The sequence below is a fragment of the Nycticebus coucang genome, chromosome 8 (genome assembly GCF_027406575.1).
Source record: "Nycticebus coucang isolate mNycCou1 chromosome 8, mNycCou1.pri, whole genome shotgun sequence".
Taxonomy (NCBI): Eukaryota; Metazoa; Chordata; class Mammalia; order Primates; family Lorisidae; genus Nycticebus; species Nycticebus coucang.
This window is the reverse complement of record NC_069787.1, coordinates 123,841,231-123,857,644: the sequence shown is the minus strand read 5'-3', so window position 1 is coordinate 123,857,644 and position 16,414 is coordinate 123,841,231. Positions and strand designations below refer to the sequence as shown.

Genomic DNA, 16,414 nt, shown 5'->3' with positions numbered 1-16,414 from the left:
TAATTAAAAGGTGTAAATCTTTTTATCTCTTAAGTTTTGCTGTCTTAGGGTTACCTACGCAGTGGTTGGGTAAGATTATTCTTTCTGCGTTCATGTCTTTCTTGTGGCTAACTACGCTGGTAATGGTATAAACCACTTATGTTCAAGAGAGTAAAAACAATACATGAAATTTTTGTTGAGCTAAGCAATGACAGCCATTTCACCCTATTATGATCTGTTGATGACTTTTTAGAAGGTAGCTTGATCATGGCAGACCTTGATGTTCCTTTCACAAGTATTTAATCCCTCCTCTCTACAGTTACCATTTTTAGAAGGATCAAGCTTCCTGTTTAACCTATACAGAACTATGTCTAGAACAACCCAATGATATCAGACTAGAATTAGTATTTCATTCTATTTTAAGTGCTTACAAAACCTCTATTGAGGATTATAGTGCTAATTCAAAGTTTACAGCTTTCTGATACAAAAAACCAGATATGCACCTGTGGCTCAGTCGGTTAGGCACCGGCCCCATATACCGAGGGTGGTGGGTTCAAACCCAGCCCCAGCCGAACTGCAACCAAAAAATAGCCTGTAGTCCCGGCTGCTCGGGAGGCTGAGGCAAGAGAATCACTTAAGCCCAGGAGTTGGAGGTTGCTGCGAGCTGTGTGAGGCCACGGCACTCTACCGAGGGCCATAAAGTGAGACTCTGTCTCTACCAAAAAAAAAAAAAAAACAGATATACAAAACAATGTTAGAAAAGATGAATATAAAGAGTTTGTTTTCTCTTTAGTACTTTGAAAAAATTTCACTTAAATTCATACTACTGTATGGAGTAAGCCTATAATCCTGTATTTATTTCAGAGCCAAGAAAATCTGCATTTGTTTCATGGTTTAAAGCATCTGGTTATACATATTACATTGTACTAGCAAAATTGTTTCTTGCCTAGCCTGTTCATTGTCCTATGAGCAGGAATTAATTTTAAATTACTGCTTGAAGATGACTGTGCTAAATAATGTCATTGCAAGAGTAATGCTTGTACCTATTTCTAGATGACAATATTACTAAAATTTCTAACATGAGGACTTTTGTCTTAGCTTCAGTTACTTAAGAAAAATATAATTTTTAAAAACTGTGAAATAAATCATGAACTCAGAAAAAAAAAAGAAATGAAGGCTGATATATTTTAAGTACCTCTTCTAGTCAACAAAGGTCAATTTTGATTAGGGAAAAATATTACTATCTTTTATTCATGTAATAGTCAATTAATAAATAGAATATAATTCTAACAGAATTAATAAATATTTAATATAATTTTCAATCTGAAGAAGATGCTCTGTAGTTATCTTCACTCTGAATTTTCAGTGGGAAACCTTCAAAATAGCATACTCTACTGCGTCCTACGTATACTTAAAATACAAAGCCAATGGTAAACTGTATCAGTCAGAGTTCTTAACAGAAACAGAGCCAATAGGATATATATGGATATATAAGAGATTTACTATGGCTCATAAAATTATGGCGGAAGAGAAGTTCTACAATACACTGTCAGAAACCAGAGAACCAGAAAAACTGGTATGATTTAGTCTGTGTCCTAAGGCCTGAGAATCAGGTGAATCAACGATGTAACTCTCAGTCCAAAGCCAAAGTTTTGAAAACCCCCTGGGGTGGGGAGGGAAATACTGGTATAAATCCCACAGTCTGAAAGCTCAAGACCCAGGAGCCCTGATGTCTAAGGGCAGGAGAAAACAAATACCTCCACTCAAGAAGAGAGTGGGAGTTCACCTTTCCCCCACCTTTTTGTTCATCCAAATCCCCAAAAGATTATGTGATACCCATCCACACTAGTGAGGGTAGTCTCCTTTACTCATTCTACTGATTCAAATGCTGGATTTTCCAGAAACAATATCCTAGACACATTCAGAAATAATGTTTTACCAGCTATCTGGGTATCCCTTAGTCCAGTCGAGTTGACACATAAGCTTAACCATCCCATAAACCAAACTGTGTCTGAAAAAGGAGTTAAATTAGTTAAAAATGATAATTCATTCCAGATATATGCACTGTATCTTTAGAGTCCTCATTAGAAAACTTATTTGAGCATTTAATTCAACAGAAATCAAGAATGATGTATCCGAATTATGACAAATTCTAACCAGGGCTCTTTTAATTAATAAGACTTACTGTTAACTTTTTGAATGAAAAAGAATATTCTTGTGATACCTAGTTTGATCTCTTGTTGCTTTCTTTATCTACATGTATTATGACATAAGCAAATGAGCTCTCCTGTGGTTAAAGATTTTTTTGAGCAAAATACAAGAGTATATTCAATTTAGACAGTTATCAGAAATTTAAAGAAACAATATTTTTAAACATAGGTTCACACTGAAACATTTTAAAGTATTTAAAATGACCATGTAGGAGTTTCTTGTTTTTATTCAAGAACTCAGGAATAGAAGCGAAGATTAGTGATTGATTCCTCAGATTCCCTAAACAGAATTAGTACACAAGAATGAGTTTTTCCTGAAGTCAAATAATGACCTTTATAATTCTTGATTCAGGACTTTTTAATGAAGCTTAAAAAGTAAGGAATTTTATAATTATCTAAATTGTTTTACATCTTTGTTAAGAAATAATGGTTTGACATTCCAGAAATCTGACAGAATGTGTGGCTCAAATAGTGAGAAATGATCGAATATAGCACGGGCCACAGCAAAATACCTCTAACCTCCAGGGACACAATAACTACCAGTGGTCAGCAGTCCTACTGAAGCTTCAGCCACATCATTAAAAATGGGCCTTTCTTTTAAATAAAAGAAATGTGCATTTTAAAGTAAGAACTGTGGTTGGAAGATTGTACTGGAATGTTTTACTTTTGCATTCCTAAGATCTTGATCCCCACCAACTAACTAGGCAACAGTGTCCTTTGCCTTTTGTTCTATTCCTATCTTAGTTGACGCATTGTCCCTCTTTAAATTACTGTGGTAACTCTTTACTTTATTTATTTATTTATTTATTAAGAGACAGAGTCTCACTGTGTCACCTTCGTAGAGTGCTATGGTGTCACAGCTCACAGCAACCTCCAGCTCTTGGGCTTAAGCGATTCTCTTGCCTCAGCCTCCCAAATAGCTGGATACAGGTGTCCGCCACAACGCCCAGCTATTTTTTGTTGCAGTTTGGCTGGGGCCTGGTTTGAACCCGCCACCCTCGGTATATGGGGCCGGCGCCCTACTCACTGAGTCACAGGCACTGCCCCACTTTATTTTTTTACCCCCCTCAACCTAATATCAGGAAGGAAACTTTATTTTATTGATTAGTTCCTCAGTATATCAATTTCTATGCTATCAACTAATGCAAAGAAATACAATTTTTTTTTTTTGGTTTGGGATTCCTTGAGGGTACAAAGATTAGGTTACACTGATTGCATTTGTTAGGTAAAGTCTCTCTTATAATTGTGTCCCACCCCCACAAAAACACAATTTTATTACCATCAGATACTTACTATAAATTATTCAAACTTCATCCTGTAAATCCTCTAAAAGAATTTTGAAAAATCTGTGCAAGACCTTGCAGCATTTTAAGTTGCATCAGCACTTTTTTATTGCAAGTTTAAACAGTTCCTGTAATTTCTCTGTGTGTGTGTACATGGGTGTGAATACACATATATGTGTATCTATATCTATCTATTATAAATATGAAGGAAAAATGAGGCAGGCAAAGAAAAAAGAAAAAAATGTATTCAGGCAGGTTAAAAACCTGAAATTGCTCTGAAGAAGTATCTGATCCCTTAAAACTATTCATGTTATAAAGTCAAAGGAAGACATTAAAAAAAAAAAAAACCTATTCATGGTCTTGTAGAGATCCTTAAACTTCTGCTTTGATAAAAGGCAAATGTAGCATCATTTAATATTCCTTTCCTTAGTGTTGGTAGGCAAAGCATGCTTCCAAAGCTGCATAGACTTTCAAAAACAGTTTGAGCCACTCAAACACCAGAAATTTTTCATTCAATTAAAGGTTTGGAAAATCCTTTCTTAGAAGCAGCACAAACGAAAATTCAACTTCATACATCCCAAGCTATCTGAAATTCTGAGTTAATACTCCAGATTATGCTGCTGTAGTTTGCTCTACTAATAGTGTTAATACCAATAGAAAAGTAAGAACGGTGGATTAAGCATTTTCCCATATCCCACTTTATAATAATGTCCTACAAATCAACTATCTTATGCCAAGCTACAACGCTATACTCCAGCCATTATTCTAATGACTCTCCAAGGCCTTAGTGCCCCAAATAGCAAACATCTTGAGCCGTAGAAAGCAAAAGAATTCTGGCCCTCTTGGACAATTCTCCAGCAGTCAGAGACCCTTGCCTACACTAAGAGTCAGCTCATGTTCTTTCCTTCGGTTGCTTTTCAGAAAGACGATCCAGATGACTCCCCCATAGAACTCAGCAAAGTACAGAGTGTGAAAGCTGTGGCCAAGAAACGCAGGGATCGCTCTCTCCCTCGGGCTTTCGAAATCTTCACAGACAATAAAACTTATGTTTTCAAGGCCAAGGACGAGAAGAATGCAGAAGAATGGCTCCAGTGCATCAATGTGGCGGTTGCCCAAGCAAAAGAGAGGGAAAGTAGAGAAGTAACCACATATCTGTAGGGATTTACAAGCCACCTTCAAGCAATTGTATACCACAGGCATTGCATTATCATTGCCAACGTCAAGAAAACGAGATAAAGTCACCAAGCCATATTGTTTTTCTACTTAGTCGTTGTTTTCTTCTAGTCGTTGTCCCTAGAAAGAAGAGCCTAAACTGACAAGATTCTTAGTAAATTTCATGCCCTATCAGGTTTTATTTAACTCCAGAACATCTCTCTGGTAAATATAAGAAAAAGGACCTACCAAGAATGCCCTTAGATGGTGTGGGGCTGGGAAGGGAAAAGACTTTGATAAAGATACTTCCATAGATAGGACATTTAAAATTGCGAAGAAAAAAAAAACTTTGGCTTGGAGCCTGTGGCTCAAGTGGCTAAGGCACCAGCCACATATACCTGAGCTGGCGGGTTTGACTCCAATCTGGGCCCGCCAAACAACAATGACGGCTGCAACCAAAAAAGAGCCAGGCGTTGTGGTGGGCGCCTGTAGTCCCAGCTACTCGGGAGGCAGAGGCACAAGAATCGCTTGAACCCAGGAGTTGGAGGTTGCTGTGAGCTGTGACACCACAGCACTCTACCCAGGGTGACAGCTTGAGGCTCTGTCTCAAAAAAAAAAAAAAAAAAAAAACTTTAAAAGATACCAGAACTATGTTGAGGAAAGATTGACACCTCTGATGAAAAATCAGTCTGTCAAAGATATTATCAACAAAACAAAAAGAAAAAAACTATTAGAAAAGTTGAATTAACATATACTGAGAAAAACTATATAACTTACTAATAATTACATTATCCTTTCTTAATACAAATGAGGTTACCATGTGGTCAAATGGTCCTCTAATTAAGTCATTTATGTAATTAAATGTCTATCTTTAAGAATTTCTTATTTAATTATTCCCTTTAGGTTCATATAATATAACATAATATGAAGTTTAAATATTTGGATATGTATACCCAAGGTAGTAACTGTAAGATAGAATAAGCATAGAAAACCATTTTCTCTATCTTCAAAATACATGCCATCTCCACTAAACTTCAAGATTTTAAACCACAGTGCTATAATTTCCTTCTTTGTGTTCATTGTTTTAATATCTCCAAATCACAAACATTTATTGGTTTTCTTTTCCATTACCCATATATATGTTTTTAAATAAGCTATGGAACACATAATTCTAGAATGATTCCCAAGACCCATGCCCTGGTATAATCTTTTCCCTATTGAATGTAGGTGGGAGATTGTAACTTGCTTTTAACCCATAGAATATGGCAAAAATGATGAGGCAGTCTCTCCCATAATTGTGTTACATTACATGGCAAAGGTGAAAAGTTTTTGTAGATGTGCTTAAAGTCCCTAATCAGATGACTTCAAGTTAATTGAAAAGGTGTCATGGGTGGGCCTGACCTAATCAGATGAGTCCTTTAAAAGTCTGTGAACAAGTCAGAGACTTTCTCTTTTACTAGCCTCAAATAAGCAAGCTGCCACAAGTTCTGCAGCTGCATGGGAATGAATTATACTAATAATTACTTTATCTTGAAAGAAGACTCTGAACCTCAGATAAGGGCCCAGTCTCAGCCAACATCTTAATTATGGCTTTATGCAACTCTGAGCAGAGGACTTGGTTAAATCACGCTTGGACTCCTGATCCACAAAAACTTTCAGATAATAAACAAATCCTGTTTTTAACTGCTAAATTTGTGGTGATTTACTATGCAGTAATGACTAATAAAAAATCTACTGTGGAATATATATTGAGAAGAATTTTTCCCTGAATGGGGTTATGTAGTGTCCTATAGAAACCTGGAGAAAGATTATAAATTGTTAACAACCTGTCTCTACTGCTAACTCACTAGATTAGGAAATATATATGGAACCATGTTTGAGGAAATAAACTTAATTCAATGTGGTTTTATTTTTTGGGGGGGGTTCAGTTTTGGCCGGGGATGGATTTGAACCCGCCAACTCCAGCACATGGGGTCAACTCTCCACTCCTTCGAGCCACAGGCACCACCCCTAAACTTAATTCAATTTTAACATGTCAAGTTTGAGAGTGTTATGAGTTATAGAAGTTTTTACACATTGGAAATACAGTCCTGAAGATGAAAATTATAGTTCACTGGATATATATGTAGTCACTGAAAATGCAAAATTATATAAAATTATTCTGGGGGAATAAGAAGACAAAAGAATTAATAAGGGTTCTTTGGGAGGCCAGCATTTAAGTCAAAGCAAGCTGGAGTCACTGATCAGTGTTCAGAGATGGTGGGGGGTTTTTTGTTTGTTTTTTTAACAGAGTCTCAGTTTGTCACCCTCAGTAGAGTGCTGTGGCATTGCAGCTCACAGAAATCTCAAACTTTTGGGCTTAAGTGATTCTCTTGTCTCAGCCTGCCAAGTAGCTGGGACTACAGGCGCCCACCACAATGCCTGGCTATTTTTAGAGGCGAGGTCTTGCTCTAACTCAGGCTGGTTTTGAACCTGTGAGCTCAGGCTACCCATCCTCCTCAGCTTCCCAGAGTGCTAGGATTACAGCCATGAGCCACAGCACCTGGCCTAGAAATGGTGTAGACCAGGGGAAATGATGTCATAAAGGCCAAATTAATAAAGACTTTTCAGGAAAAAAGGAGAGGTCAACAATTTGAAATCCTAAAGAGTAATCGGTTAAGGTGAATCCTGACTTTCACAATTAGGAAGCAACTGGTGTCCCTGGTAAGAACTATTTCATTGGAGTGATGGGGTAACATTTCAGTTGCTGAAGAATCAATGGGAAATTAGTAGCTGAAAGCAATAGTTGAACTATCCCTTCAACAAAGTGGAGCTAAGATGGAGAGAGTGTTTTCTTTTTTGTTTTCAGGAGGAAAGAGACTTATGGAAAAAGAGGAGTTAAAAATACAGAAAGAAAGGGAAAAATAACTTTGCTCCAGTAAGGTTTCCAAAAGTGATAGAAAAAAAATCAAAACTATCATTCAGTAGCAGTTTACTGAGTGTGTACTAAGCAGCATGCACCATGTTTGGCCTGGGGATAAAAAGATAATAGACACAGCTTCTCTGTTCCAGGAGAATGAAGTGTAGTGGAAGAGACAGACACAACAAAAGTGTCACCGGTATATGGCGAGGGCCTCCTGAAGATGCGCACAGGGCCCTGTGCAAGCAGGAGAAGGCAGCAGTGTAAGTGGCTGTAAACTCGGAGCGGGCTCTCTCGCTGTTGCCCGGAGGTATTGGAGAATGGGCAAGTCTCCAGGAAAGAGGAGGAACATTGTGGACCAAAGAGGAGCAAATGGTCAGTAGGCAGAACCACCTTGCGAATGCAAAGGAGGGGGAGGGAACATTGTCCATTTGCAAAACTGCAAGCTCTTCCCAGCTTTGAAACATGAGGGGCCTGTGGGGAATGGTACAGAGTGACACTGAAAAGCCCTGTGGGACAGAGCATGAAGACCTTGGCTCCGTATGCAGGACCTTGAACTTTTTCCTTAAGATGGTGAAGCACCATTAAAAAGTTTTAAGCAGAGGGTGGCGCCTGTGGCTCAGTGAGTAGGGTGCTGGCCCCATATACCAAGGGTGATGGGTTCAAACCCAGGCCAGGCCAAACTGCAACAAAAAATAGCCAGAGACTTTACCTCTTTCATGTTTACATGGATGGAGCTGGAACATATTCTTCTTAGTAAAGTATCTCAAGAATGGAAGAAAAAGTATCCAATGTCCTCAGCCCTACTATGAAACTAATTTATGGCTTTCATATGAAAGGTATAACCCAGTTATAACCTAAGAATATGGGGAAGGGAGAGAGGGAGCGGAGGGCGGGGGGAGGGTGATTGGTGGGATCACACCTATGGTGCATCTTACAAGGGTACATGTGAAACTTAGCAAAGGTAGAATATAAATGTCTTAACACAATAACTAAGAAAATGCCAGGGAGGCTATGTTAACCAGTGTGATGAAAATATGTCAAATGGTCTATAAAACCAGTGTATGGTGCCCCATGATTGCATTAATGTACACAGCTATGATTTAATAATAAATAATAATAATTTTAAAAAAAGCCAGACATTGTGGCAGGTGCCTGTAGTCCCAGCTACTTGGGAGGCTGAGGCAAGAGAATCGCCTAAGCCCAAGAGTTGGAGGTTGCTGTGAGCTGTGACACCAGGGCACCCTACCAAGGGTGACAGAGTGAGACTCTGTCTCTAAAAAAAAAAAAAAAAAAAAAAAGTTTTAAGCAGATTTGCTCAATTAGAAAGATAACCTTGATCATAGTGGAGAGAGTGGATTGTAGGAATATAAGACATCATAGCAGGTAGATCATTTGTGACGCTCTCCTAAGATGGTGAGGACCTACAGTAACAGAGAAAATAGAAAGGCAAGAAAAATATTGAACTAATAAAATCAACAGGACCCTGGGGGACTGGATCGAGCTGGAGAACAGGAACAGAAAGGAAATGGTCTCCGCTGGCCCCTAGGTACTTGCTTGGGAAACTCGGGGGATGAGGGCAGCATTCTCTGAGAGAAAATCCTGAAGCAGCAGATGGGACAGATGGCAAATTTAAGTTTGATGTATGTATTCAGAATGCACATAGGAGACTCACCTTGGACTACAGGGGTATTTCTTCCTATGAAGTTGGGTGGGGAAAGGATGAGAATAAGTATAGTTGTAAAAGATTCTCTAAATGTTGTTTTAGGGGCGACACCTGTGGCTCAGTGAGTAGGGCGCCAGCCCCATATACCGGTGGGTTCGAACTCGGCCCCAGCCAAACCGCAACAACAACCAAGAAAAAAAAAAAAAAAGCCAGACATGTGGTGGGCGCCTGTAGTCCCAGCTACTCAGGAGGATGAGGCAAGAGAATTGCCTAAGCCCAAGAGCTGGAGGTTGTTGTGAGCTGTGATGCCACAGCACTCTAACAAAGGCGATAAAGTGAGACTCTGTCTCTAAAAAAAAACGTTGTTTTAAATAATCTGCCAGCCCACTCTTAATAGTCAGTGAATAACCCTCACTGTTGAAATCAATTAGAAAAAACTAGTAATAAATAATCACAAAGTACTGTGTATTAGGTGACATTGCTTTAGTTGTTAACAATTTGAATACCAGTAATGTGCTCAAACCTTTAGCCCAGAGCTTGTGGTAAAACAATGGCTAGATATCAATTATTTTTTTCACTGAATTCTTGGTTTAGAAAAGAAGAGAATACCCCTACCAGCTCAATTTTAGGAGAAAAAAATTTTACTTCAAAGTCCTTGAGGTTTAATTAGTTTAGAACACAACTCTCACTGCCTTTGAACCAGGCCTAAAGAGAAGTAAATACAGTGTAAACACTGACCTCTCCAGTTTTATTCAATGATACGGTAATTCCAAATCAGAGTAAATTCTGCCAGGTTCAGTCTCACACGAGGAATTCGGAATCAGCAGCTTCCCATGTACATTCCTGGCACTTACACACCTCTGGGGCCGGCTGGTTTACGCAGACTGGCCTTTCCCAAGAGGGCTGCATTCCTCTCCATCAAAGAAGAAACCACTTTTCCAAATATACTTAAACCTTTTAAAATGTTGATATGAATAAAATTATAATCATGGACAGAAATCTAAGTGGTTTTTATTTTTATTTTTTCCCCTCCCAGATAGCTTTGGAAACATAAATGTTTATGTCTGAGAATCTCATCTGGTTACTTCTTGAGAATCTGGACTTTGGTAAAAATAAATGTTCAAAACTTTTGTGGTAACCGAGTTGTCTTTGTTGGCTGGTCATGCGAAGAGCATTTACCGGCTCATCTTCAATGTATCTACTTCCCATAGGTATCCAGAGGCCTATTGGTGAAAATATTCATGGGAGACATATTTTCAAGCATGAAGAGTAAGTGGCTAAGGAAGCATTACTCACTTTAAGAAACAATCGTGAGATGAGGCGAGAGAATATGTGAGCTGAATTCAAGGCACATTGCTGAGAAATAAACACAATGGCTTAAATGCCCTGGTAATGAATTTCCAGCCCCCAAACCTAAGTTTTTAAATGGAAAGATAACTCCAAGATAACATCTTGTTTCAGAATAGCAACAGCGTGTGGTCTCCTTGGGACCAAACCTCCCCAAAAATGCTTCTGAAGGGATTGGAAAATCAGGAGGACATTTCTAGTGGCAGAAGAGTCTAGGGAACAGGGCATAGGCTCTTAGTACAGACACGTGAGAATCCAAGCCCTTGCTCTACCAAAACTAGGCTATTGACTTGTGCAAGTTACTCATCTTTCGTCCCTACATTGAGGATAATACTAGCCACAGAGCAGAGCTGCTTTGAGGTATACACATCACGAAAAGGAATTCAGCAGAGCAGCTTGGACTTAATAGATGCTAGAAAAAGACACTTCCTTTTTTTGTTTGTTTCTTTGTTTTTTATTGTTGGGGATTTATTGAGGGTACAAAGAACCAGGTTACATTGATTGCATTTGTTAGGTAAAGTCCCTCTTATAATTGTGTCCCACCTCCAAAACGTGTGTCACACACTGTCGCTTAACACCCACACCCCTCCCTCCTTTCCTCTCTCTGCTCTTCCCTTCCCCCACCCCCACCATGTACTAGGTCATCAACTGTCCTCATATGAAAATTGAGTACATAGGATTCTTTTTTTTTAGAGACAGAGTTTTACTTTGTCATCCTCGGTAGAGTGCCATGGTGTCACAGCTCACAGCAACCTCCAGCTCTTGGGCTTAGGTGATTCTCTTGCCTCAGCTTCCTGAGTAGCTGAGACTACAGGCACCACAATGCCTGGCTATTTTTTGTTGCAGTTTGGCTGGGGCCAGGTTCAACCCGCCACCCTCAATATACCGGGCCAGCACCCTACTCTCTGAGCCATAGGTGCTGCCTAAGTACATAGGATTCTTGCTTCTCCATTCTTGTGATGCTTTACTAAGCAGAATGTGTTCCACTTCCATCCAGGTTAATACAAAGGCTGTGAAGTCCCTATCCTTTTTAATGGCTGAGGAGTATTCCATGGTATACATAAGCCACAGTTTATTAATCCATTCCAGGGTTGGTGGGCATTTAGGCTGTTTTCACATTTTGGCTGCGATAAACAGTCTAGCGCAAGTGTCCTTATGGTAAAAGGATTTTTTTCCCTCTGGATAGATGCCCAGAAATGGGATTGCAGGATCAAAACAGCTTGTTCTGCCTCCACCCCCACGCCTGCGGGGGACTGTCTCCCTTTGAGGTTCTGGGTCACTAAACAGATTTCACATTGCTGCAGGAAGATGGTGGGCTAGGCCAGCTCCAGGGCCCTGAGGTATGGGCGTCTCAAAGAAGGGACCAAGGCTGTGCAACTCTCCCCCCTGCAGAGCAGGCCTGGATCAGGCCGGGCCAGGAGCGTCTGATGAGCGCGCATGGCTGTGCCGAGAGGCTCTTTCCCTTTTCTCACTCTACTAGGTAACAGAGGCTCTATCAAACTAGATCATTTCATGTGACCATCTTGACTTGCAGTTTCTGACCTCTCATATTATATCAATTAAACTTCAAAACCATGTATGGGCAGAATCTGAATACCTTTTTCTACCAGAGCCCAGGGAAACAGACAGCGTCACTTGCCATGTCCCTCTGTGTGAGCATCTTGTGCCCAGTGGCTCAGCCTTGTGAGGACTCTCATTACCATGCACAGCCTTGTTCCACCCACACACATACCTTGCACAGACACTGTATGTCAAAAACCCAAAACTCAAGATCAGCAATATCACCAAATACCCTCCAGGCAGAACTGGGCATCAGTATCAGCATCACCTCAGCACTTTTGGTATCTCCTGGTTTTCTTGTGTGAATTCAACATTTTAAAGAATATATTCTATATTTAATTCGTCATTTCTAGATATTTTGTTTTTTTGGTTTTTTGGTTTTTTTTTTTCTGAGACAGAGTCTCAAGCTGTCACCCTCACAGCTCACAGCAACCTCAAACTCTTGGGCTTACGCGATTCTCTTGCCTCAGCCTCCCAAGTAACTGGGACTACAGACGCCCACCACAACGCCCAGCTATGTTTGTTGTTTTTGTCGTTGTTGTAGCTGTCCTAGACCGAGTTTGAACCTGCCAGCCTCGGTGTATGTGGCCAGCACTCTACCCACTGAGCTATTTTGTACTGAGAGGTCTTTGAGGGTATCTAATCTGTTATCATGACAAAAACAGAACTCATAATCTGTTATTTTCCTCCCAATAAAGTCATGAATGAGTAACGGTCACTATTCTGTCCTTATCTAAAACAGAGATCTAGAGCTTTGTGATTAGAAAAAGGACATGATCCAGTTAACAGACAGCCATGTCCTGTGGAGAAATCGGCCACATACCTGAAAAGTTCCCACCAAATCCCTTTATTTTATCAGTATCTAACAGTTCCTGGGTTACTTACAAAGTTCACAAATGTGAACTTCCTATGGGAACATTTTGGAAAGTTTAATCGGAAACACAAAATATGGAGCCATTAGAAACCATCCAAACAGGCCTCAAGCCGGTTTCGTGCTCTTCCAGAGGGACGCTCTCCTCTGTGTTTCTTTTGTTTGTTTTTTCAATTAGTGAAGCAGCAAGTTAAAAATAAAAAAATAAAGAAAACCTAGCCTTGCTCAAAGAGGCAACATTTTCCTAGTGAATCTCACTTTTAGGTAGGATTTGGAAAAGAAAATATTTAGTTTGGCGAAATTGCAACCCCTTTAACTTACTGGTGTAGCAACATATTGTTGGACTAAAAACAATGACAGTGCAATTTCTCTGAAAACTTCCGCCCCCCACCACCATGCTTTCTTTCCTAATGATTACTTGAAAATCAAAACATCTGTGTTAAAGGCCTTTCTCTGAATGGCAAATGGACGAACAAGTACAAGCAAGTGATCAGGGAAAAATGGTTAAGCTCCCGAGGCATTTCTACAGGCCTGGAGAATAAGATCCCCCACTTGTAGCACAAAAAAAGGATGACAGCAGCTATCTTCTGATATGAAAGATCTCTGTGATGACTAAATATTCAAGAGTTAAACCTGAAGAATATTCAGGCATTGGCGATCAAATGAGAAGGAAAAGGGGTAATGTCATGAAAAGGAGTCTCTAACTGCAGAAATACATTGCTGTGGTCTTGAATGTACCCCTCAAAAATCCCTTATGTTGGAACTTAGTCACCATTGTGATAGTATCAAGGGAGGGGCCTTTGGGAGGTGATTAAGTCAAGAGGGAAGAGGCTCACAGACAGGACTAGGGCCTGGCAAAAGGGCTTCTGTTCCTCCCTGTGAAGACACAGTGTCCCCTCTGGAGGAAGCAGCTTTGCAGGCACCACGTTGGAAGCAGAGACGCCCTCACCTTCCACCAAATCTACTGGCACCTTGATCTTGGGCTCTTGGCCTCCAGAAATATGAGAAATAAATTTCTGCTCTTTATAAATTACTCAATTATTTTGTTAAAGCATTACAAACAAAGCAATCATCTATAAAGAATCAGAAACTAGACTTTTAAGCTAGTTTGAGCCTGACCGGGCAACATGATGATGCTTTATTTTTGGTGATCCACCTTAATGGATTGTCTTTCTTACAGTAACTGTCTTTGGTGACCTCCTCACATGCTGCCCCTTGCTCCCACCCACACACCCCACACTCCTGCTTCCCACATCAGAACTCTCTGTCTGCCATCCTGTCAGGCAATGCAGCTGGGGGATATGGGTGGTGATCTGGGAAGATCCAGCAACTTTCACAGCAGACACACTGACAACCACATTAGGAGGCTCCCAGAAGGGAGAGCAGGCAAAATGTTGGAAGGTAGACAGCTCTGCAATCAAAATGATGGCCCAGACAAACAGGGGAGATTCTGGGACTCTGGTCCCTGCGAGGCTTGGTGGTGAGGGCAGCTAGGCAGAACCTCAGTTGAGAAGGCGGTATGGACAGTGTTTGGGTACTTCCTTCAGCAGTAAGACTACCAAGGATGCAGGCTAGTTTGGTTGGCAAGGTCCCTATGCCCATTAACGCTTTAGCCGTTGGATTACCATGGCCAGAATCTTTGGCCCCCAGAGGCTGATGAGGTGCTGGGTTGTACCCAAAACCTGTGGCCTCAGAGACCAGCACTGATCATCAGGGAATTGCAAATCAAGACCACAATGAGATATCACCTCACACTATCTAGATTGGCTATTATCAAAAAGGCAAGTGTTGGTGAGGACAAGGAGAAAAGAAAACTCATACACGTTTAGTGGGAATGTAAATTAGCATAGCCATTAGGAAAAACATTATGGAGGTTCCTCAAACAATTACAAATAGAACGACCATGATCCAGCAGTTCCCCTCCTGGGTATACAGCCAAAGGAATATAAACTAGTAAGTCGAAGAGATGTCTGCACTTTTCTGTTTATCACAGCACTACTCACACTCGCCGAGATATGGACATGATCTAAGTGCCCATTAACAGATGAACGGGTAAAGAAAATGTGGTATATACACAGAATGAAATGTTTTCAGCCATAAAGAAATAATGTGGAAGATGGCTTGAGCCCAAGAGTTTGAGGTTGCTGTGAGCTATGACACCATGGCACTCTACCCAGGGTAACTGCTTGAGACTCTGTCTCAAAAAAAGAAAAAGAATGAATGAAATCTTGCCATTTGCAACAACATGGGTGAACGTGGAAGACATAACGATAAGTGAAATAAGCCAGGCACAAAAAGACAAATGCCACAAATCTAAAAACACAGATCATGTGGAAGTAGAGAGATTGGGGTGGTTAGGGCAGACTGGAGCTAGGGAGAGATGTTGGTCGAAGGATACATAATTATAGTTACATAAGAAGAATAACTCGAGAGATCTGCCAGACAGTCCCGTGTGATAGTTAATGATGATATATTGTGTTCTTTAAAAATGTGCAGAGAATGAATGCTATGAGCTCTTACCATGCAAAAGATAGGTATGTGCTGAAATGCACTTGTTATATAGCTATATTTAACCATTCCAGAATGTATATATACTTCAAACCACCATGTTTTACTTGATAGAAACATACAATGTTATCTGTCAATTTAATAAAAACAAATAATAAATTCACAGGCAATATGGCTTACAAATATTTTAAAAAGACAATAAGGATAAGAGAAAAGGAACAAAGAGGACCAGAGAGCAGACAGGAGCTAGTTGAGATGGAGCTGAGACCAAAGGCATGACCACCTGGATGGAGACGGGGTCCAGGTGCCAGATCAAACACTCAGTGTTCAGATAGTTTGAGATTTTTTTTTTTTTTTGAGACAGTCTCATTAGTAGAGTGCTGTGGCATCACAGCTCACAGCAACCTCCAGCTCTTGGGCTTAGGCAATTCTCTTGCCTCAGCTGGGACTACAGGAGCACAACACCTGGCTATTTTTTTGTTCCAGTTTGGCCGGGGCCAGGTTCAAACCCACAACCCTCAGTATATGGGGCCGGCGCCCTACTCACTGAGCCACAGGTGCTACCCGATAGTTTGAGATGTTAACAAAGGCTGTTCCCAGGCATCCTTCCTACAGGATTTCTTTCTGCCCATTATTCTTTCTGATGCAGTGAGAGCAAAGAATCAAATTCTTGGCCATCACTTCCCAAATAGGCACTTAAAATGCTTAGCGTACACCAGGGGTGTTCAACCTGCAGCCTGTGGGCTGCATGCTGATTTTGTTTGTTTGTTTGTTTGCTTGCTCATCTGTATCATGCATATCATGAAAAGCACACATGAACCCTTTTTTTGCTAATCATTTTTTGTTAGTATTTTGTGTATTTACTGTGTGGTCCGAGACAACTTTTCTTCCGATATGCAGCAGAGGGGGGAAAAAAAAAAAGGTTGGACCCCCCTGAGT

At 40.4% G+C, this 16,414-nt stretch overlaps 1 protein-coding gene and 1 long non-coding RNA gene across 3 annotated transcripts in view; one reads left to right on the top strand and one right to left on the bottom strand.

Moving 5' to 3' along the window:
• The window catches only part of VEPH1 (ventricular zone expressed PH domain containing 1), a 246,934-nt gene extending 242,024 nt beyond the window's left edge, over window positions 1-4,910 (top strand). For both annotated transcript variants that reach the window (XM_053600821.1, XM_053600822.1), the window contains exon 14: window positions 4,394-4,910. In XM_053600821.1, coding sequence (XP_053456796.1) covers window positions 4,394-4,630 — 237 coding nt within the window. In that variant the 3' untranslated portion in view covers window positions 4,631-4,910. The remainder of the gene's footprint in view (window positions 1-4,393) is intronic.
• Window positions 1-16,414, bottom strand: part of LOC128592732 (uncharacterized) — a 135,441-nt gene that overhangs the window by 36,800 nt on the left and 82,227 nt on the right. The window lies entirely within an intron of this gene.